Here is a 22840-nt window from a genome sequence, read left to right on the forward strand (position 1 = left end):
GTTGGGAAGCTAGTAGCTCCTGGACAGCACTTCCAAGTTTTATTCATAACCTTTGGTTAGCCTTTTTGAACCAGAAACATGGCATTTTAGTGTTAAACCAGATATTGAAAGTGTCCTGGTCCACCCCCTAATTGGCCAGAAGACGACCCAGGGAAGTGCATTGGCTGGTCTCTAGCCACACGTTCAGCACCGATACGTTCAGCACCAATAAGATAAGCACTCTCAGTTTTGGTTTCATTGAAACCTTACAACAAAATAACTATAGAAGGGTCCACACCTCCTTTGGCTGTACCAACAGGGCCCTGTAAGCTTGCTGTTCATGGGCCTGGGTAGGGATGAGCCTGGAGGACAGTTGGGCAACTGAAAGGAAGAAGAAGGACTTGTCTGGGGCAAGGACTCTGCTCTGGAGTCCAGCTCCACACCTGGAATCACTCAGCTGGATTGGGGGACCCTGGAGCTGAACTTTTAAGGCAGGGAGTCTGTGAGAAGCCACGTTTGTCAGTATACAGTACAGTGTCCCACACCCACCAGAGCAAGCTCATGAGCCCTTGGTCACGTTGACATATTATCATCAGAAGAGTACTAAATGGTTATGAGCCCTGCTTAGTTTGTGCTGATCTGAAGCTCTGATTGGCAGTTACTGTAGCATTCCCCAAACAGGTGAGGAAATTCTTCTCGAATTCAGAATTCTAGTACTTAAACTATTACTATGGAATGTATTGACAAAAATAATAAATTCTTCCCTAATTCAGAGTTCTAGTGCTTAAATTATTACTGTAGAAATGTATCAGCAGAAAAATAGTAAAAGCAGTCCCTGAAGTGATTTTTACAAGGTCGGGAGACAGTCACTGTCCTTGAAAAGTACTGCATTCTAGTCAAATTACCTTTATTTCCCTCTTTTCCCCATGGAGCATGGCAACTGGTCAAAATGGGGAAGTTCTGGCACCTCTGCATTACATCTTCTCAGACTTTACATCGCTTTCACAGATCGGAGAGCATCGTCCGGGAGATGGAGCTGCTGGGGAAGATTACGGCCCTGGACTTAAACCCGGAAAGAACAGAACTCCTCAGCTGCTCCCGTGATGACTTGCTAAAGATCATCGATCTGCGAATAAATGCTGTCAGACAGACGTTTAGGTAACTGAAGACATGCTGGTTTGGGTTTTACTTGAATCTTGCCATTTTTCTGGAGGTTGCATGAACACCAGAGGCCCTGAAAAGCCCTGACCCTGCTCTCTTAAATCCTGTGTGGTGTGAGCTCTTGGGGTAAACAGTGCTGTTGTTTATTTCAGCGCACCTGGGTTCAAGTGCGGCTCCGATTGGACCAGAGTTGTGTTTAGGTGAGTTGTGAGCGATGTTCCTCCTGCCCCCTTCCCACCTCCCAACCTGGTGCATCCCAGAGGGCATCTGTACACTGTCTCACCCTAGGGGAGTGTCCAGGAGTGACCTGGAAGCCCATCACCAGGGGTCACTATCACGGTTTCCTACCTGTCTGGTGTCCCTAAGAACTGTTTGAGAGCTGCTAGGGAAGGTGGACTCTCTGGAGAAGGGCACCCCGTTTCCCAGTTCTTGCTTTGCACGGCACTTCTCTCACAGGACACTGAATTGAGGATGGGCAGTTGACACTTTTTCTGGTCTTACTGTGTTCTGCAGCCCTGATGGTGGTTATGTGGCAGCGGGCTCGGCTGAGGGCTCTCTCTACATCTGGAGCGTGCTCTCAGGGAAAGTGGAGAAAGTCCTTTCCAAGCAGCATGGGTAAGGTGAACCCTGTTACCCCCTGAGGTGGTGTGCATGTACTGTGATTTCATCCCAGGGGTCTTGCCCCTTGGGGCACGGACCAGATCAGCCCAATGAGGGCAGCGTGTGTTTGCGTGCTATGCTGTGAGCAGGGTTAGTGGGGAGAGGCTGGGGCTGTTCGTGGGGTACGGCTAGCAGCCACGTTCTGCTTAGTGGGATCACAGGCTACCCCAGTTAGAGCCCTTCGAGTAGTGGCTGCTGGAGAAAGGGAAGCATCCTGTCTCTCTGCTCTCCCTCTTTCCCTCTGCTTCTCCCCTCTGAACTTCTTTTCTTGGGAGACTGATTGTAAACACTGATTTTCATAGACTATTTTTCAGTCCTTCTCTAGGCTCCTTTTTTTTTTTTAGGTTTGTTCTCTCCACCCAAGCTCAAGTGCTAGTTGGGATAGACATGAGCTTTCCTCCAGAACCACCTCTCCCTACTCCCAAGGGCAGTAGCCACTGTCTACTCCTTATTCAGTCCCCTGAGGCTCTTGTTTGAGGATGCCAGCTACCCCCTTAGGGTAGACTTGACACACCTGACTCCTCTCATTCCTAGACTGTTTCCTAAAACACAGTGCAGGGTTCGCATCCTGGTGCTCATTAACAGAGGCCTGTCAGTGAGTGGCTGTGATCCTGGCCAGTAAACCAGGTTGGCAAAAGCCTTGCTCCCTGAATTCGAGGGAGCCTGGCATTCAGGTTACTAAGATCTCACAGATGTTTCAACCTCTCTCTTTGAAGCTCGTCCATCAATGCTGTGGCGTGGTCCCCCTCCGGCTCGCACGTTGTCAGTGTGGACAAAGGAAGCAAAGCTGTGCTTTGGTCGGAATATTGATGGCACTTCCTCGAGAGTAGAGCTGAAGCCGGAGAAGCACACCAACTCCCGCAACTCTGTCCTGGCAGGTGGTGTGTTGGGTGTTAGCTTTGACCTCCGGAGAAGAGCTGGAGCCATGTGAGGCAATGGCCTTCCTTTGAACAGGATTTCTGAGGATTTTAGCTGAGGTCTCGAATGGCCTGAAAGAATAACACTGAAAAAAGTCTGGCCCTGCAGTCCCTTAGCAGAGGTTCAGGTTCTTGCCTTGATTTGGGTGGGAAACACTACTGGCTCTGATCTTCCATACCTCAGTGGGGGGAGCACAGGCACCTGCCGGGTTCCTCGCTCGCTGGCAGTGCCAACAACACCCCACGCGTCTGGGTGTCGGTTCTCCCTCCGTGCTTTCTCCCGTCCTTCCAGAGTCAGTCCTGGCCGAATGCATGTCCTATCACTTCGGGGTGGTTTTCCCGGTGAACTCGCTCGAATCATTGGATTAACAGAAACCCAAACAGGATTACCCCTGCCCTCAGTACACAGGGACTGCCCTGATTTCTGAGGAGACGACAGGACTGTGGTCCTCCCTGCTGGTCTGTGTCATTATTACAAAGCTCTTACTCTGATCTCATCTGATTACTGTTGGAATTTCCTTAGATCTCCTAAACCGTTCTTAGAAAGCAGTTGTTCTTCAAAGGTTCGGGCTTCCTTTCTCCCTAACAATGCTTACATACCTATTTCTTGGTCAAGAAATAAGTCTGTGGCTGAAAGAACTTTTCGGATGTAGGAGAGGAAGTGCTGAAACCTTCGGGGGAAGTGCACGTGCTGCAGGAGTGGAGGGTCTTTTGTGGACTTCCAGAAAGTGGGCGGGGTGTGCACCACCTTCTTCCCAGGTGCGCCTCAGTTACAGTCACTGGTAACGAGGGATTGGAGGCCTCGAATGTATTAGCCTGGAGCCAGCAGTTCCGGGTCACTGCCCCTTTGCCAAGCCTATGTGCAATACCCCCTCGGTGCTTTAGTGCGAGAAGCCCATTCCAAGAAGCATGGGGATGTCCTCTTTAGGTTTCAGGAGTTAGGATCAAGGCCAGGGAAAAACTGGCCTGTGGCTTTTTTTTTTTTTTTTTTTTACATTTATCTTTGCCATTTTACCTGTGTATATCATTTTAGTTCCTGAGTGACTGAAACACCAATACTTTCATCACTTTTTAATTTGCACTTTATTTTTTTCCTTCCACACTTGTTCTCTGGACAGCTGTGGGCATGAGTGCTGGAGCTGGGTGAGGAGGGGCGCCGTGTCCGTCCTCCCTCTACCCCCAGCCCTCCTCCCCCACTTTCCAGCATGCTGCTCCAAGAGCTCAAGGGGAGGTGGAATTCACAGGCCAGGGCGCATCTTTTATTTATTTAATTATGTTGCCCAACAGAACTTGATTGTAAATAAAAAAGAAATCTGTTATATACTTTTCACACTCTGTCTCTTGGTAGTTATTTTATGCTCTTCTGTCCTTCAGAGAAAAAGCTGTTTCTCTCATTTGTTTTCCTGATACTCATTTTTAAAAACGGCTGCTCTTTTCCTGGGTCTCTCGTCATCATCATTTAAGCCCCCACTCCCACTGCCTGTAAACCTGCATTCCTGTTTCACACCACATGTAAGTCTTAAGCTGGAAAAGGGTCTCGTGCATGTCCGCGTCTGTCCTGTGAGCACCCAGCGAGCACACTGATGAGACTCCTGAGGTTGTTCCATGCTGCAGCCAGGGCAAGCGCCCGCTTCCTCACTGGAGACTCTGTCTGTAGGGTTGATGATGAGCCTACTGGTCTCCTGCTGGTCTCCGGCCTCTAGGCTGAAGGGGCATGAATGACCTCGCAGGCAAGTAATTTGTTCACGAGGACTCCGGTCTCTAGCAAGCAGCCTCCTGCTAGGACGAATCCTGGTCTCTGGGAGTCCACCTGCAGGGCCACTGTCCTGTCCCCAGCCACTGCTGTACCGAAGGGTCCAGCCAACATCGGAGTCCAGATTCTGTGATGATCTGAAGTCTCCAAGGCATCCCACAGTCTCAGGAAGCCAAAGGAGCCCTTTGCAGTCACTTGCAAGGAGGTAAGTTAACAGAGATGTAAGTGTTGCAGTAACCTCCAGTCGGCCCGTTTTCTTTGAACTTGGCAGGAAGCTTGGCTGTTCTCTACTTTGAGCCAAGAGGTTTCAGGCTTGAGATCCATCCACACTGTGAAGCTTTCTTCAGGTCACCTGACCTCCAAGGCTGAGCGGTTTGATGTGTGCACCGCAGTGGAATAGGGCTTCATCCGACTGCCTGTCAGATCATCTGGGACCCTGTCCTCCCCTCCTGCTGCCAAGTTCTGCTGATGGGGCTGGGCACAGGTGGGCGTAAGACTTCCCCATTTCCCAGCTGAATCCCAGCAGTTGGAGCTGGTATGCTACTTAAGACGTGTTGGCTTTGACCCAGACATTAACCTATCTCAGAAGTTGAGAATTTTAAAATGACTTTAAATGAACTTATATTCCCTAGTTCATTTCCCAAAATAGATAAATCAAGCTCAGTGCCTTATTAAAGCACATAACCCTAGCCTTTGTCCTATAAATCTTGCAAAGCCCCTCTACATCTTTCACATTGTGGCACACAGGAGATTCAGTATGGACACTGGGGTAAGTGGATGAAGATGCTCTCAGCTGGGAGGGACCAGCCCAGATCTGAGTGTACCAAAGTGTGCAGAGCTACCCATGTCTTCACATGGCCTAGCACAACCATGCTCCTAACTGGACATTTTGAAATGTGCACTTGAGACTCCTTACCTGTGTTGGCACCAGGAAAGAGTGTAGCCGTGATGAAACTCCCCGCACAAGACTGCTGGCTGCGAAACCATGAATGGGTTCCTGCAGGGCCTTGGATTGTAATCAGGAGCCTGTGGCTCTCAAATTCTGTGATCTGTGAACTGTATCCCATGTCACAAGTGGTGGGGGGGTTGATAACCTAGCAAGAAGCTGTTCTAGTGTCCTGACCCCTAGTGGGCGCCACTGCCTCCAATTGGACTGCTTCCCCAGCCACCACCCCCCCCCCACCACCACCCCCCGCCATGTGAGGCTGACACCAGATGGCCCCAGGCTGGTCACTGATGCCTGATTCCACTACATCTCTCTCATGCCCAAGATAGTGCCCACTCACTAGAAATTGCCAGTTTTCAAACCAATAATAAATTTTGGAAATCTTGAGTAAAGTGAAATATACCCATTTGTATAGATTTTGTAAGAAAATTGAGGAAAAGTGTTACAATCCAGTAAGACTGGTCTCTGATCAGGAAAGTTACTCCTGGGCAGCCCAGGTGGCTCAGCGGTTTGGCGCCACCTTCAGCCCAGGGCCTGATCCTGGAGACCCAGGATCGAGTCCCACATCGGGCTTCCCACGTGGAGCCTGCTTCTCCCTCTGCCTGTGTCTCTGCCTCTCTCTCTCTCTCTCTCTCTCTCTCATGAATAAATAAAATCTTTAAAAAAAAAAAAAAAAAAAAAGGAAAGTTACTCCTTGCTCTCTTTCCCAAAATCTCCAAAGGGGGGCAGGAAGGATGAGGCGGGGGGGGGGGTGCCTGGGTGGCTCAGATGTTCAAACATCTGCCTTTGGCTCAGGTTATGATCCCAGAATCCTGGATCGAGCCCCTCATTGGACTCCCTGCTCATTGGGGGTGGGGGGAGTGTCTGCTTCTCACTCTCTGCCCCTCCCCTCACTGATGCGCTCTCACTCTCAAAATCTTTTAAAAAGGAAAAATTAACTGCTTCACCTCCACAAAATTTGATTTTCGTACCTCAGGGAGCTCTGGCTTTCATAGCACAGCCCTACTGGTTTCCATCTGTACCTCCCAACCCGTCCCTGCCTGCCTCCCAGATACTTTTTCCATCCTCTTTGTGCTCCCTCCAAGCTGTGCTCCTCAGACACTCCCACTCTCCGTGAGTTTTCCATGGGGCTACACAGTCCTTGTCTAACCCTAACTGACAGGCATAGTGAACTACATCCACATCAGTGGATCCAGAATCTGAGGAGGCAGAGGGAACACTGGTGTGTAAGGAGCCCTGGTGCCTGTACCCACCACTCAACAACTCTGTATTTGGGAGTTTTTTGTTTTGTTTTTTCTTGTAAATATTTTATTTATTCATGAGAGAGGCAGAGACAGAGGGAGAAGAAGGCTCCCTGTAGGGAGCTGGGTGTGGGACTCGATCCCAGGACCCTAGGATCACGACCTGAGCCAAAGACACCCTCAACCACTGAGCCACCCAGGTGCCCCAGCTGGAGTATTTGACAACAAACTTGAAGCATGTCATTTTCCACAGAAATCAGCATGCTGCCCAAACAAGGACACCTTGCCAGAGTTACACCTCATAGAATTGACAAGAACTTTGTCATCAACTATCCAGTCCATATTCAAATTGTCCTGATTGTTTCAATAATGGGTTTTTTATGATGAGCTTGTTTGGATCAGGATCCAGTTAGCTTTTGCTGCATAATGAACTACCTTAAAATGTAATGGCTTGAATCAACCATTGTTTCTCACAAGTCTGAGTGGGCTGGGCTGGCCCGGTTGGGGATGAATGGTAGAGGGTGGCCTCATGCACGCCTGGCAGGCAGCTAGGAGAACAAGGATGATGCAGCAAGAATGCACGCGTCAATGTGCCAGTACTTGTCACTCTGCCCGGGTCGCCTTTGTCACATCCTATTGGCTAGAGCAGATGGCACAGGCAACCTTGCCTGAGTGTGGGGCGCCACCCAGCAGCATGGGGGCAGGAAAAGGAACCAATTGGAGCTGTTGTGGCAATTGTCCACAGTAAGGGCTACTATGTTCTGTTCTCAGGTCTTTTTTATTCTAGAGCAATATCTATTGCTGACTTCGTTTTATGCCCCACTTTGGATTTGGTTGACTTTCCCCATAGAAGCAGTGTGTGTGTGTGTGTCCTGTGTGGGAGCAGTAGCCCTGCACGATGCCAAGTGCCAGCCTCCTGTGGAGTGGAGAGCAGGTGAATTGGGGCTCTGGGCTTCATTTTCCTGGAGAAATATACTTTAAGAAACAGTATAGGCAGTTATGCTTGTGAGCCAGGCCGGGCAGCATACAGGCTGGATGTGCCCTGGTTTCTTTTTAGGAAGTCCGCAGTGCTGCTGCTCCCTCAAGTACGCGCCCAGATGGTTCTGAGGACCTGTAAGTCAAGTCTCAAGACCCCCTCTGTGGTGCTCTGCAGAATGGGCACTCAGTCAAGTCTTTATTTAGTAGGATTGAATCAGCAAAAAGCAAACCAGACAGCTCCAAAATGTTGCTTCATAACCAGCCCAAGAGGCAAATGAAGGGGAGGGAGGAAGAGTAGTTAAAACCTAAGAAGAAACCACAGAGGAAGCAGAAGTGTTGTTGCGTAGAAACTGTCCTGTGTGCGTATGTGTAGCTTTCGGGTCACAGTATAAAAAGTGTATTTCTTTTTTACCGTTTTCAAGTGTGTTGAAAATCACATAAAACTAACCATTTTATTTATTTATTTATTTATTTATTTATTTATTTATTTATTTATTTAGAGATTTTATTCATGAGAGAGAGAGAGACAGGCAGAGAGAGAAGCAGGCTCCATGCAAGGAACCCGATGCGGGACTCAATCCTGGGACTCCAGGATCACGCCCAGGGCCAAAGGCAGGTGATAAACCTCTAAGCCACCCAGGGATCCCAAAACTAAACATTTTAAAGTTCTATTCACAGTGTTAAGCCACTACCGCTGTCTAATTCCAACAAAAAAAGGCATTTTTGCACCTGCATCAGTGTCCATTTTTTCAAACTTTTTTATCTATAGCAAGCAATTGATCTACCTGAAGAAAAGCAGAGGCCCTTGTCTTAGCTCAGGCTGCTATAACAGAACAGCACAGACCCAGCAGCTCAGACAACAGATAATTCTTTCTCCCTCTTCTGGAGGCTGGAAGTCTGAGGTCAAGGCGCCAACAAGGTAGGTTCCATCCCAGGGCCTTGAGGCCTTACCTCGAGGTCACTGCTGTGTACTGCATGTTCACCTGACTTGCTGCTTGTGCACCTGCAGAGTAGAGAGTGTCTCTCACAGGGACACTAATCCTAGCAGATCAAGGCCCCGCCCTCGTGGCCTCATCCAACCCTGATCACCTCCCAGCACCCCATCACACTGGGGGCTTAGGGCTTCTGTGTGTAGCTTGGCATGGGGGAGGATGAGGGGGGTGCACAAACATCCAATCCATAACAGTACCCCCTCTGAGAGGCCTCTCCCTAAGCGCGCACAGCTTCAGGAGTATGCTGCTCAGTTTGTGGTCGGCCACAAAATCTTGTGTCAAAGCAGTTTCATGACCACTGGAAGGCCCCTCAGGGTTGGGACCCATGTGGCATGACGAAGCATCCACAGCACATGTCAGCCTCCGGTCGGAGGGGATGAGGGGAAGTGTTGCTCAGGATCTTCCTGCCCCCACTCTACAGGGCTCTCCTTTTAAAGGACTCAGCTGCACATATGATGCCTCTCCGCAGCCCTGCAAGACAACACAGGTCGCAGGCTCCCCTTGTACGGAGGAGGAAGAGGAAATAGCAGTGAGGCCTGCTATTTCCCCCAAGGCCATCAGTGGGACAAAACCCCGGACTCCAGCCTGGGGCTGTTTGTACAACATGCCCCCTTTACACAGAAACCTGGAGCACCAAGTGCCCTTCTCAGCACAATGCCTCAAGATAGACAATCGAAATCTGCCTAGGGGTGGGACCCCAGGGTGGCAAGAGGGTGGCGATGTCTGTGAGGAATGAGCACCTGTGTCCTAATCACGGATGAGTCACCTGTGGAAGAGACAAGATTAAGTTGCAGCAATAGAGGGAAACAGAAGGGAAGCTGAATCCTTTCTAACAAAGAATTTTCTCACATGTCACACTATTTCAAAGAAAGGTAGTAATGATTTCCCCATCCCTGGAAGCATTCAACAACTTGTGGTAGATGTAGAGGAGAGCCAAGCAAAAGATGGAATGTGGACTACATTCTTTTTATTTTTTATTTACTTTTTTTTTTTTTTCTTAAGTAGGCTCCACGCACAGCATGGAGTCCAATACAGCGGTTGAACTCAACCCTGAGATCAGGACCCAAGCTGAGATCAGGAGTCAGTCTCTTAACCGATGGAGCCACCCAGGCACCCCTGGACTGCATTCTTTTTCAAGGTGTCTGCCCAACTTGGGAACCCACAGGATTCCATTTAGGATTTCAGATACTACATGCCAGCCCAACCTATAGCAGCCCTCTCTATTCTGTAGGCCAATTGACCAAGAGGTCCATGTTGGAATTAAGGTGGCCTTTAAAAAGCTCTGATTCCCTGGCACCTTCATAAATAGAGTTGCCCTAGTGTTCTCCGGCACTCTCAGCTTCAGTGAAACCAAAGCAATGGGGGGACACAAAGTTTTCATTTTATAGTTGATGTTAGCAGGGTAAACCAGTTTTCCTCATGCATGTGCTCTACGTAATAAACCCCTAAGACGATAACCTAACTCTGAAGCCCATAAGCTTCTTTAACTGAACATCCCCACCCCTGCCACCCCCGCGAGCTGGCTGGCACTGCGTTTGTTACCAGAAGGGGAAACACAGGGCTTGTAGCTTCATCTCACTGGACACCGACTCCAGAGAAGCAAACATTGCTGTCGCCAATGGTTCCCAGATTTAACATTCATAGAGCAGTCAGTTTCTAAAATAACTGTAGAGGAAGACTGACAACTTTATTTTGGCCAAGTAAGGATTTTTTTTTTTTTCCTAAACTACCATCTACTCTCATCTTTATTTTATAAAAGAAAGGACATTTTGTCCTTACGCTTAGCAGCTGCTTTCTGAAATATTTATGAGTGAAGTGTCATGATGTCTGCAGTTTACTTTCAAGTGACTCAAAAGGAAAAAGCAATAATAGGTGAGCACACACACTGAAACCTTCATCATCAAATCTCAGGGTTGACTGTGTGGGTGTTTATTGTATTATTCCAACTTTTCTCTATGCTCTAAACTTCATAATAAATTTCAGAAAATGCAGAACTTGTGGCAAGAAGCAGAGCAGTGGTTGCCGGAGACTGGGGGGTTGGTGGAGGAGTTGACTTGAAATAGTAGGGCCAGGGAACTTTTTCGGGGATGGAAATGTGTGTCTTGGCCATCGTGGTACTTAAAGTCCTCAAATTGCACTTTAAAATGGGCATATTTGCTCGTATGTAAAATATACCTCAATAAAGATAGGGAAAATAAAGAAGAACATTTTAATACCAAAGAAATGAGGACTTCATAACCTTAGAATAAAGGACAGCACTTTACAATGAAGACATTTGGCTCCATGACAAAACTTACAACAGTGCCCTTATTTTTCTCATTTTTCTGCCAAATAGAGAAAAATCCATTACAGACAGGCTGAGAATGACTACCAGAGGCTACATTTCCAAAAAGAATGAGGTCCTATATCCAGCCCACCCCCAGTTTTCCCCACCTGCCAGGAATTGGTGGGTCAATGGCTGAAACCTGCCCATCTGTACCCTCCCAGTGATGTGGTGCTAACAAAGCTGCATGGAAATGGGTGTCCCAAGAGCACCCACAGCTGCAAGCCAGTCCTGGATGTTGCAGCCACTGCTCAGGGTAGCCCCTCTGATGATGATGCTAAAAGGAGCATCCTGGTCATGTGTCTTCCTCTTAATTGTGTGTTTTTAAGGAGAATATCAGATGTCTTTTAAATTTATAGCAATGTTATATTTTAACCTTTCTGCTATAGGAGAAATAAATAACTATTGGAGAAGAATCTTTAATTACAGACAAAAAAAATTTTTAAGGGGAATCCCTGGGTAACTCAGTGCTTTAACACCTGCCTTCAGCCCAGGGCATGATCCTGGGGACCCGGGATCGGGTCCCACATCGGGCTCCCTGCATAGAGCCTGCTTCTTCCTCTGCCTATGTCTCTGCCTCAGTCTCTCTCCTGTGTCCTTCATGAATAAATAAATAAAATTATTTTTTAAAAAATTTTTAAGCAAGTAAAACCTGACATACCCACCACACAGAGACCACTGTTAGCTTCTAAGTACATATCCTTGCAGATTATGTATTTGATGGGAATGAAAACATGCATATGTGTGTATATTCATAGAGATGTAAATATGCACGTGTGTGTGTGTGTGCATATATACAACACACAGTGTGTGTGTTTGCAAGGTGTGGTCATGTTACACATGCCCTCCTATCACCTTCGTGTGGTTACAATCTCTACCTTCCCATTCCAGATATTTCCATCTTACATGTCAACTAGACCATATCTAGATTTTCCCAGTGAACCCAAAATGTCCTGTAGATCCTCTTTTTCAAATTGGAGGTCCAATCTGGAACCACACATTACATCTGGAGGTTGAGCCCCTTAAGTGTCTTTTTTTTTTTTTTTAATTTTACTTATTTATTCATGAGAGACACAGAGAGAGAGAGAGAGGCAGAGACACGGGCAGAGGGAGAAGCAGGCTCCGTGCAGGGAGCCGGACGTGGGACTCGATCCCGGGTCTCTAGGATCAGGCCCTGGGCTGAAGGCGGCACTAAACCGCTGAGCCACCTGGGCTGCCCTCTGGAGTGTCTTTTAATCTAGTACCTCCCTTTTCTGTGACGTTGGTTTATGAAAGACACCAGCCACTTTTCCATTCACCTTGTAGCTCTCTTGTGGTGTCATCTCACTTGTTCCTCAATCCCTTGCATTTCCCATAAGCTAGAAGTGATGTCAAAATGCTTAATGGATTCCAGTTCACCCACCGTGATACATCACATCTGGTTGGCACCATTGTCGATTCTAAGGTTGACCATGGACCATGCCTGGTCCCCGATTTGTGCAGCCAGACATGTGCCTTGTGATGAACCCAGGATCCATTTGCCATCGTTATGGTACTATAGGGACAGCCATTTCTCCATCAGCTCTTCATCTGATGGTCTTGACCCCAATGAACAATCTTTGAGTCAGTCAAATGATCAGTATTTTAAGACAGAACTTTTGCTATCATTCAGCTATGATAAGACCAACAGATCAAGAGACAATGGCCCCTGAAAAGAGAATTGGTTACTCACAGTTCTGGAAAGGAGGGAGCGGCCCATGCTACACAGGGCCACATGGAGAAGTACCAGGCTTGGTCAGGAAGCAGAGGGATCAAGGGGAAAACATGGGCAAGAGTCTTCTTGTGGTTTCCATAGGAAAGAACTGGTGAGGCCAGATAAGCGGGTTTAAGATTGAAGAGTTTGAATAACTTCATCTGGCTCTGTGGTGACAGGCTGTCTCCGGTGGTCTGAATCCTGGTCTGGGGATGTAATATCAGGTCAGGGCAGTCATGGCTCCATGTAAGAGCCTGTCCCAGGAGGAACCCAGGCCATCGAAGTGTCTGGGCTCCAATGGGCTAGTTTGCATATGAAAGGCAGTCGTTTGCTGTCTCTAGGAAAGGGTTAGCCCTGGGAGGGGATGTCTCTCCAAGGTCAGCTGAACCCCAGATGTTAAAGCATTAGAAATACCATTAGGGGCCGTGGTTGGCTCAGTTGGAAGACCATGTGACTCTTAATCTTGGGGTTGTGAGTTTGAGCCCCGTGCTGAATGTAGAGATTACTTAAATACACTTAAAATACAGAAAATCAAAAGTCATTAATGCAGAGAAAAATGATGTTTTTCTACTTTGTCTTTCCTTTTGCATTTAGTAGCTGGGATTCCTCCATTAAAAAAAAAGTTTTCTCCCTTAGAAATTACAAAAATTGATAAGACACCCATGTGAGAGGTTGCTCTCTTCATACCAAAAAAAAAAAAAAAAAGAAATTACAAAAATTGTTTCTCAATTTTAGCTGTTGCCAGCTATCCCAGTGACTCCTCCATGTGCTTTAAGTATAATGAGACCCCTCTTCTAGATGCTGGAGATGGGATAGGTACAAAGAGTCAGGAATCCCTTTGCCTGGATCTTTCATGCTAGTAAAGTTGGGACGGGGGACAGACAGGAAAGGAGATAACGCAGGTTCTTCTGAATGCGAGATGGTGACAAGTGCTGTGGAGAAAAATAATGCAGAGGAGGCCAGAAGTTTTGGGTGAAGTGGTGCACGGTGCACGATAGGTTGCGAGGTGAATGGGGTCCCATTGAATTAAAGACCCAAAGGAATTAAGCAAACCAAGTGACTCTCTGTGGGAAGAGTGTTCCAGAAGGGGAAACAGTTCAGTGCAAAGGAGTTGAGTCAGGTTTGAAGAAAAGCAGAGACCAGTGGGCTGGAGCAAAGTGGGTGAGGTAGTGAGAACTGAGGTTGGGCATGCCTGGGTGGCTTAGTCGGTTAAGTGTCTGACTCTTGATTTCAGCTCAGGTCTTGATCTCAGGGACGTGGGTTCAAGCCCTGCATTAAGCCCCATGCTAGGCATGAAGCCTACTTTAAAAAAAAAAAAAAAACAAAGAAAGAAAGAGAAAGAAGAAAGAAGAAAAGAAAGGAAGGAAGCAAAGAAGGAAGAAAAAAGACGAAAAAGAAAGGAGGTCAGAGTTAACAGGGGAGCAAATCTTGGAGGGCCTTGAAGACATTGTCAGGCAGGGAGGAAGTTACTGGAATGTTTCCACGGATGCTAACATCTCAAATGTTAGAACAAGCTTTTTTTTTTTTTTTTTTTTAGATTTTTATGTATTTATTTATGATAGACATAGAGAGAGAGAGAGAGGCAGAGACATAGGCAGAGGGAGAAGCAGGCTCCATTCTGGGAGCCCGACGCGGGACTCGATCCCGGGTCTCCAGGATCATGCCCCGGGCCAAAGGCAGGCACTAAACCACTGAGCCACCCAGGGATCCCCAGAATAAGCTTTTTGCTTAGACTTGCCACATTCCCAGACATCATGTCAAGTCCAGTATGTAGATGTGTTAATGGCCACAGTGTCCCATCCGTTTTTTCTGAGGTTCTTGGAAGCAGCTGTTAAATGCAATGGTGACAGAAACAATGGGAGGGGCCCCTGCCCTCCTGGGACCTGGAGTCATGGAGTCAAGTAAGGGAAGAAAGACCATGATAACCTCCCACACAAGTGTCAAATGCAACTGTGCCTCCACCCCAGCCCAGGAGGTTGGGGAAGGTTCCCCCTGAGGATGGGACTCCTGTCTTCCAGCATCTGGAGCCTGAAAACACATTGAGGAGAGAAGAGGATTGTTCTAGGCTAAAAGAACAGTGTGGGGAGCTGGGGGTGGGATATGATGGAGGACAATGTGAAAGCAGATGCCCATGTCCTTCCTGAGAGCAGTGGGAGACACTAAGCGGAGAGGACAGATCAGGGCTTGGAAGGCCCCTCTTCCCCTGTGGAGAAGGGCCTGGAGGCTGGAGGTGGATAGACTGCAGGAGACATTATGGTCCAGGAAAGCAAAGGGGGTGCTTTGGACCCAGGAGGAAGCTCTGCAGATGAGAAGTTGTGGACACTGGGGAGGCGAGAGACCGGTCACCACAATCAACAGGGCATGGGGTGGAGGAGAGGACCCCATCTAGTTGTGATGTGATTGTGGAGTAGTGTTGTTGGGGTCCAGAGCCCACGGTCAAGAAAGAACTGAGACATTCTTTTGGTGCAAAAAAAAGTGGTTTTGCTAAAGCACGGGGACAGGACCTGTGGGCAGAAAGAGCTGTTGCCCCAGGATTGTGAGGAACAACTGATTGTGTACTTTTGGGGTTGGGGGAAGTAAAGACAGAGGATTCTCCTATGCTGAAGAAGACTCCCAGGATCCTGGAGGCCTGGCTGCTGTCAAGCTAAGGTAGCTTTTCTCTCTAGCAAGGCAGTAACATTAAGACAGGAGCATCCTGGAGGAACATTATAGACTCTGCCTGCCTCGAGTATTTGTCAATGGGCTGCAGGTCACAAGGACAGTTAATTTTATCTACATTTCCTTCTGCCTTTGCTTCCCACCTCAGTTGGGCTTGTATAACACCAGGGTTCTTGAGGTTGGCATTTCTCCTTGACCTTTTTGTTTCCAGCCCCACCCCCAAGGTTGCATTAGCTGCCTGCTGAGTTTAATCAAGTTTGTTGAGCACTTGAAAATCCCCTGTCCTGGTGATACTGGGAGCCAAGGGATAATCAGTCTATTTCCAGAACCCAAAGAGGGTTAGGATAAACAGCAGCTTTTCTTTAGCCCTCGTCCGTCCCACCACGTCGTCCCCACTGGAGCTCCCGCATCTGCGAGCGCCTCTAGAAGGAGACCAGAGGCCTTTGCCTAATGCCTAGAACTGCTGAAACCACCGGTTCACCCGTCTCAACACTAATCCCATTTCCACTCTGCTCCTTAAATGGGATTTGGCTTCTAGACATTGAGACGTGGGTGTGGGCACCCTGTCCAGGTCCCCTACAAATTCCCCCACACACGCACGCCAGCCAGTGCCCTCGGTGGGGTCATCTGGGCACACAGAGCAGGGGCCGGCCGCTCACCCCGGAGGGACGGAGCCCCTCGCCTCACCTCCTGGGCCTGTCTGGCTGGCTGCACAAGGTACATGACCTCCCCCGAGCACAAGGCTTCTCAGAACCCGGGCCAGGATGACGGGTGTTTTACTGTGGTCTGTCCCAGTTATGCCTTTTCTGTGTGGTTTCATGGACCTTGCTTGTTAGCAAGACTCAGGGTGTGCTGAGGTCCAGACACCCAAGACAGCCCTCCCACTGTGTGTGATGCTGGGGAGTGGTGGGAGAGCAGGACAGGAAGGCACAGCTGAGTATGGGCCGCTGGACAGAACTTCTAGGGATTTAACATATTTTGAAAATGATATTTGCAAAGCAGTTATGGTTTTCAGGAGCGTTTTCTATTCCAATTACTGTAGGACATTGTCATGATAGAATTTTATTTATTTATTTACTTTTAAGATTGTATTTATTCATAAGAGACACACAGAGAGAGACAGAGACAGAGAGAGACATAGGCGGAGAAGCAGGCTCCCTGCAAGGAGCCAATGTGGGACTCGATTCCGGACCCCAGGATCATGCCCTGAGCTGAAGGCAGACACTCAACCACTGAGCCACCCAGGCGTCCCGTCATGATAGAATTTTAAATCTAACCCGGCTCAGTGTGATGAAGCCAAAGGCCAGTGAGGGAGTAAAACCTTCCAGGTGAGGTTTACTAAGAAGTATTTGAGCCTTATCGAGAAAAAGAAAACACATGTTCTAAAAAAAGCCCACCTCGGTGTCATACAAACTAGACCATGGCCTTATTTCGTCAAACATCGATATTCAAGCAGATGCAAGGAAATGTCTAATGGGCACACAGCATCTCATGAGTAGGTTTTATACAAAGAACATTCTTGCCTGCACATTCAGCATCATTTTTACCTTTCCCCAGCTTGCTAACAGCTGACACAGACCCCAGGGTTGAAAGAAGCTACCAGGGACACGTAACATGGCAGCCAGCGGGAAGACCAGCAAGTCTGCATCAAACCATGTGATCTTCAAGAAGATTTCCCGGGACAAGTCGGTAAGTGGTACAGAAGTGAGTGGCTTGACAGAAAAAAAATTTTTTTTTAAGGAGCTTTTTCAAGAATAGACATGGGGTGCCTGGCTGAGCATGCAACTCTTGGTCTCATGAGTTCAAGCCTCATGTTGGGTGTAGAGAAGAAAAAAGAAGAAAGAAAGAAAGAAAAAAAGAAAGAAAGAAAGAAAGAAAGAAAGAAAGAAAGAAAGAAAGAAAGAAAGAAAGAAAGAAAGAAAGAGAAAGAAAGAAAGAAAGAAAGAAAGAAAGAAAGAAAGAAAGAAAGGAAGGAAGGAAGAAAGAAGAAAAGAAGGAAGGAAGGAAGGAAGGAAGGAAGGAAGGAAGGAAGGAAGGAAGGAAAGAAAAGAAAGAAAGAAAAAGAAAGAAAGAAAGAAAGAAAGAAAGAAAGAAAGAAAGAAAGAAAGAAAGAAAGAAAAGAAAAGAAAAGAAAAGAAAAAGAAAAAAAAGAAAAGAAAGAAAAGAAAAGAAAGAAAAGGGAAGGGAAGGGAAGAACAGGGAAGGGAAGGGAAGGGAAGGGAAGGGAAGAAAGAAAGAAATAGCCATGATCAACACCAAAATCCTGTGAGGTTGAGGGGAGAAGCTCTGTGTCTGTTTTCCTTATTTGAAATGAACGATAAATGAGAAAGGGATGAATGAATTGCACAAAATGAATTTCTTTTCAGTCTCCTAAAGAACTCAGCCCTGAGACCCTTAATGTCCTCCTTATCTCTCAGTCCTCACCCCCTTACTTCCAATTTTACTTCTTTTCCTAGCTGGCCTTGAACTGTTTTGTCGATACTAACTCACCTGGCCCTTTGTCATCTCGCTGCCTGCCTGGGGAAAGCCCCATTGCTGGACCAAGGCAGCTCTGTCTTCCGTGTGCCTACCCCAGCCACCATGCCCTCAATCCTCATTTGGCCTCAGGGCCACTGGGTAAGGGAACACGTCCCAGCTTCTCTGCACTATGGCTGCATGCCCACCAATATCTTGGCAACTCACGTACTCAGCAGAGATGATGCCACTGTTGGCTCCACTGGGTGCACATTAGACAGTCTAGATGTGCCCGTGAACTTCTGACAGGGGAGGCCTGACGGAAGGTCCACCCCATAGCCTGCATGGATGGGGTCTTCTCACTCCACTCAATGGCTTCTTAGGGGCCGACAGGCTAGCTACAAATGTTTTTCTTTTTTTTTTTTAAGATTTTATTTATTTATTCATGAGAGACACAGAGAGAGAGAAGCAGAGACATAGGCAGAGCCACCCAGACATCCCCGCAAATGTTATTTTAAAGCGTGTAGCAGCCACATCAAAAAGGAAACAGGTGGAATTTATTTGAACATATATTTTATTTAACCCAATATATCAAAAAAACTATCATTTCAATATACAAATGATATAAAAATTATTGTTGATCTTTTATGTTTATCTTCTAAGTCTTTGAAGTCTGGTGTGTAGTCTACATTTATAGCACATGTCAGTTCAGAATGGCCATATTTCAAGTGTCCAGAAACCACCTGTAACTACTTGGTACTGTACTGGACAGTGTGGACCTAGATCATTCTTCTAGTTGACTTCTGAGACCTTCCTGCAGCAGCGGTTGAGAATTTTGCTTTCAAAGGCTCTTTATACAGTTGGATTAGCCCACTCTCTACTCAAGCAGTTTAGACCTGGGGACTGTTTCTGACACTGAGTCAAGGTGCAGGACACAGAGAACTGTCATCATCACCCCAATCAGACACTTACCCAGCACATCCAGTTCTGAAAGCTGGTAATCAGGGACTTCTCAGAATTCTATTTTCTGTGCTTTGTAAAACTGAACTTTGGATTTTTCCTTTAGGGTTTCTCAAATTTTAAGCTGATAATTGGGCCCAAAGGAAACTCTGATGCTCACAGTGCAACACAAGAGAATCAGGTTTACACTGGGCACTCTCTGCCCTTTCTGCTCCCAGCTGAGGAACTCTACTTTCCGGTGATAATTTAGGAACCCTTCAACCAACCGTTCATTCCCCAAACTCTTTCCCAACTGTGTCTTCCCAGCATGCTTTGTCTTGACTTCTGGCAGAAGAAGAGAGAAACCTACTCCTGCTGGCCTATATCATTTTCCCACTTTTTTCTTCCTCATGTCTAGATAGACATCATTTGAACCAAGAAATTTAGAATTTTCATATATGGGGAAAATCCATCAATTAATGTCTTGCATATCAGGATTATTCTAGTTGCAACCTCTGTATGGCTCCAGGCATCGTGTACCAGGAGCCCATTTCTCCATGATTCTCCCCACTCTACCCTCATCTGTGATCTTTATCCTTCAGCTGGTGGCAGGATGGCTGCCCTAGCTCCAGGTGTCTTACCCTCTCTTCCTTCCCAAAGAAGGAAGAGGCTCTTGCTTCCTAGTATTTCCTCTTCTTAAGAGTGGGAAAATATTTTCCCAGCAGCCCTCCAGCAGCCTTCCCTCATATCTCATTGGTCAAAATTAGGTCACATACCCACCCTAAACCGGTCCTGAGCCAAAGGAATTGGAAAATCATAATTGGATCAGGCCAATCAAAAATCGTCCTTTGGGGCTGGCCTCCTCTTAGCAAGGGACCCCATGGTGGATGGTGAACCCTGAACATAATTGGCAACTTGTATCCAAGAAGGGCGCGCATGGCTCGTTGGTTGAGCAAGCAGCAGGTGGGCCACAGTCCCACATTGTTCAGCCTTCCTTCACCTCTCTTCCTGCTCCTGCCACTTCTAATTGCAGCAGAAGACATGCCTTTGCTCCCATCTTGAGGTTCATGCTATTTATGCCTGGATCTCAGGGTCCACTTCCCCAGGGACTACCAGCCTCTACTATCAGCCTCCCTCCTGGGCTTATGAGCAGCCTCTCCCTCCCTACCAGTACTTTGAGCATAAAAAGAAGTACGGACCTCATGCATCTTAGAGACAACAACCAACAAGCTCCCCTTGACCCTATTGCCTTTCCAGTTCCTCTTCCACTGCAGCTAAAGCTTTAAAAAGAAGAAAACACACTCTCCACCTACCTTCGGTCTTCCTTACTCCCCACGTCAATTAGCTACCTAACTGGCTTTCCCCTTGTCTGTCCATTCTCCCCTTTGCTGTCAATGTCATCTCCTCTATAAAATGAGGTCGATTCCTATCTCACAGAGTAGTTGTGGGGATTTGGTGAAATAAAGTAGTCAAGGCTGAGCTTAGTGCCCAGGATATGGTAAGCACTCTAAATGCTATTCAGCTGCAAGTCTTTCATCCTGCTTAAAATGCTTCAACATCTTCCTAGAGTCTTTAAGGTTGGGTCCTCTAAACTCTTTTTGGCATTCACCTACATCCCCATTTAGTGGCCATTTGCCAGAAGATGAAGCCATTGGTTCCAGAAGTATTCTCTTCTCTTAGTTCTGGGCTTTGTATTCACTGATATATATATATATTTTGGTCCAGAAAAGATTCTCAAACCATCTAACACCCACCTCCTTCCCAGCCACCTGACTATGCAGTCTTTCAGATGCTTCAACATCAAAACTACAAATAACCTTGAAGGCATAGGGATTTACTCCAGGATATCTGATACCAGGGGGTAGAAATAGGAGATGATTGAATGCCAACAGAATGATTCTGGGAGTTCATGGACATAAGAATATGAATTTAAGAGGCTTAGGGAAGAAGGGGACTAGGGAGGGTGTACTCACTCGTTGATGCACTTAGCAAATGTGGATTAAAGTCCTGTTGTGCACCAGGTACTGTGGTAGCAACTTGATGGCCAAAAGATGAAAGAATTCTTAGCATCAAGGCACTCACAGTCCTGTGGCTTAGAGCAGTGAGTGATGGTGAATGAGACCCATGCTCTTCCACAAAGGGGGCTGGCGGAGACCTTCAGTGCCAGGGGCATGGAAATAGACTGGAGGAGGACCGAAACAGGTCATTGCCCCCCCAATTCTCCTGCCCTTCTTCTTTAGAGCATGAATTCAGGTATAACTGTACAGAAGCTCATCTGGTAGGATTTCAGGGACTCCAGAACTCCTGCCTCTTTGCTCAGTTCAGAAATTCTTCTTTTTTTTTTTTAATTTTATTTATTTATTCATGAGAGACACAGACAGAGGCAGAGACACAGACAGAGGGAGAAGCAGGCTCCCCACAGGGAGCCCGATGCAAGACTCCATTCCTGGACCCTGGGATTACACCTTGAGCTGAAGGTGGATGCTCAACCACTGAGCCACCCAGGTGTCCTCAGAAATTCTTCTAATGAAGCGGGGAAACCTTTCATTCACAGCCAGAAATAAGAGGCTTAAATGTTGAGAGGATCCTTATTTGCATAAGTATAACTTTCCACTGAAGTATTATCAGTGAATTCAGCAAGATTACAGAGTTAATGTCAGACCTGGGCTTGATGGGAAAGGTGGGAGAACAGGGCCATCCGAAGAGGTGAGAATTCCTTGGAGCAGATTTATGGAGCTGAGCAGAGAGGACAATTTGTAATCCATGGTCTCTGCCTACAGCCAAACAGGAAGAGAGGAGGTGATGGGCAAGCTACAGAGCTGAGTGGCAAGGCTTCTCAAGACTAATCAAGAGGTGCTGGGTGGCCAGTTGGTTAAGCATCTGCCTTTGGCACAAGTCATGATCTCGGGGTCCAGAGACCGTGCCCACAACAGGTTCCCTACTCAGCTTCTCTTTCTCCCTCTGCCCCTCCCCCTGGCTTGTGTGCTCTCCTTTCTCTCTTTCAAATAAATACAATATATTTTTTTTAAAGAAAAGCAACAAAAAAAGACTAATCAAAATGTGTCAGTTGTCGCTAGGTATGAGGATTTGTGTGTGTGTGTGTGTGTGTGTGTGTGTGTGTGTGTGGTGTTTCTTTCTAACATGAATGTTTTTATCTAACACTGACTTCTAACGTGAATATTCTAGTGTTCTTTGGCCACTTAGCATCTACATCTGTTCTTCCTATAGGTGACCATCTACTTGGGGAAGAGAGACTATATAGACCATGTTGAACAAGTAGAGCCTGTGGGTAAGTTGAATTTGGAGTAAGATTTTCATTTTAATGCTGGTTTTCCTTAAGGTCATCAGACAGCTGCTACTTTGTTATTTTTTTCAAATCAGCTTTGCTGATAGTCTAATCAAAAATGCAAATTAAAACATCAGTGAGGCAGCCACTGGCTGATTGAAAACAATTTCAGAGCATGGGGGAGACAAGGGACTCGTTTCTGGAATATATAAAGAAACTCCGCAGTAATTAAGACAAAATCCAATTAGAAAACACACAAAAAATATCAAAAGCAGTTCATTAGGGGCGCCTGGGGGGCTCAGTAGTTTAGTGTCTGCCTTTGGCTTAGGGCGTGATCCTGGGGTCCTGGTATCAAGTCCTTCATCAGACTCCCTATAGGGAGCCTGCTTCTCCTCTGCCTGTGTCTCTGCCTATCTCTGTGTGTCTCTCATGGATAAATAAATAAAATCTAAAAAATAAAAACAAAAATAAAAGCAATTCAAAGAAAATATATGGATGTCAAAGAAAGCCATGGAAAAATGGTATCATTAGCCATTAGGGAAATGCAGATTAAACCACAATGGATTGAAATATCATTATACACCTGCCAGAATGGCTAAAATTAAAAATGATGACAATACCAAAAGGTGGTGAGGGTGTTGAGAAACTGGATCACTCATACATTGCTGGTGGGAATGTAAAATGGAACACCTACTCTGGAAAATAGTTTCTTTCAAAAATGGGTACGTGATTGTTTATGGCAGCTTTATTTGTGACAGCTCCACATTAGAGAGAACCCAAATGTCTCTCAATAGGTGGATCAGTTTATTTATTTATTTTTA

At 46.8% G+C, this 22840-nt stretch overlaps 2 protein-coding genes across 9 annotated transcripts in view; both read left to right on the forward strand.

The window, feature by feature from the left end:
* The window catches only part of ATG16L1 (autophagy related 16 like 1), a 39367-nt gene extending 35320 nt beyond the window's left edge, over positions 1-4047 (forward strand). For all 5 annotated transcript variants that reach the window (XM_077869277.1, XM_077869275.1, XM_077869280.1 and 2 more), the window contains 4 exons: positions 988-1137; positions 1293-1340; positions 1654-1755; positions 2517-4047. In XM_077869277.1, coding sequence (XP_077725403.1) covers positions 988-1137; positions 1293-1340; positions 1654-1755; positions 2517-2610 — 394 coding nt within the window. In that variant the 3' untranslated portion in view covers positions 2611-4047. The remainder of the gene's footprint in view (positions 1-987; positions 1138-1292; positions 1341-1653; positions 1756-2516) is intronic.
* A 152-nt stretch (positions 4048-4199) lies between these two features.
* The window catches only part of SAG (S-antigen visual arrestin), a 43142-nt gene continuing 24501 nt past the window's right edge, over positions 4200-22840 (forward strand). For 3 of the 4 annotated variants that reach the window (XM_077869281.1, XM_077869283.1, XM_077869284.1), the window contains exons 1-4: positions 4200-4675; positions 8405-8554; positions 16898-17029; positions 21962-22022. In XM_077869281.1, the coding sequence (XP_077725407.1) occupies positions 16955-17029; positions 21962-22022 (136 nt within the window). In that variant the 5' untranslated portion in view covers positions 4200-4675; positions 8405-8554; positions 16898-16954. The remainder of the gene's footprint in view (positions 4676-8404; positions 8555-16897; positions 17030-21961; positions 22023-22840) is intronic. The other variant, XM_077869282.1, reaches the window with a different exon arrangement.

The sequence above is a fragment of the Canis aureus genome, chromosome 24, assembly GCF_053574225.1.
Source record: "Canis aureus isolate CA01 chromosome 24, VMU_Caureus_v.1.0, whole genome shotgun sequence".
Taxonomy (NCBI): Eukaryota; Metazoa; Chordata; class Mammalia; order Carnivora; family Canidae; genus Canis; species Canis aureus.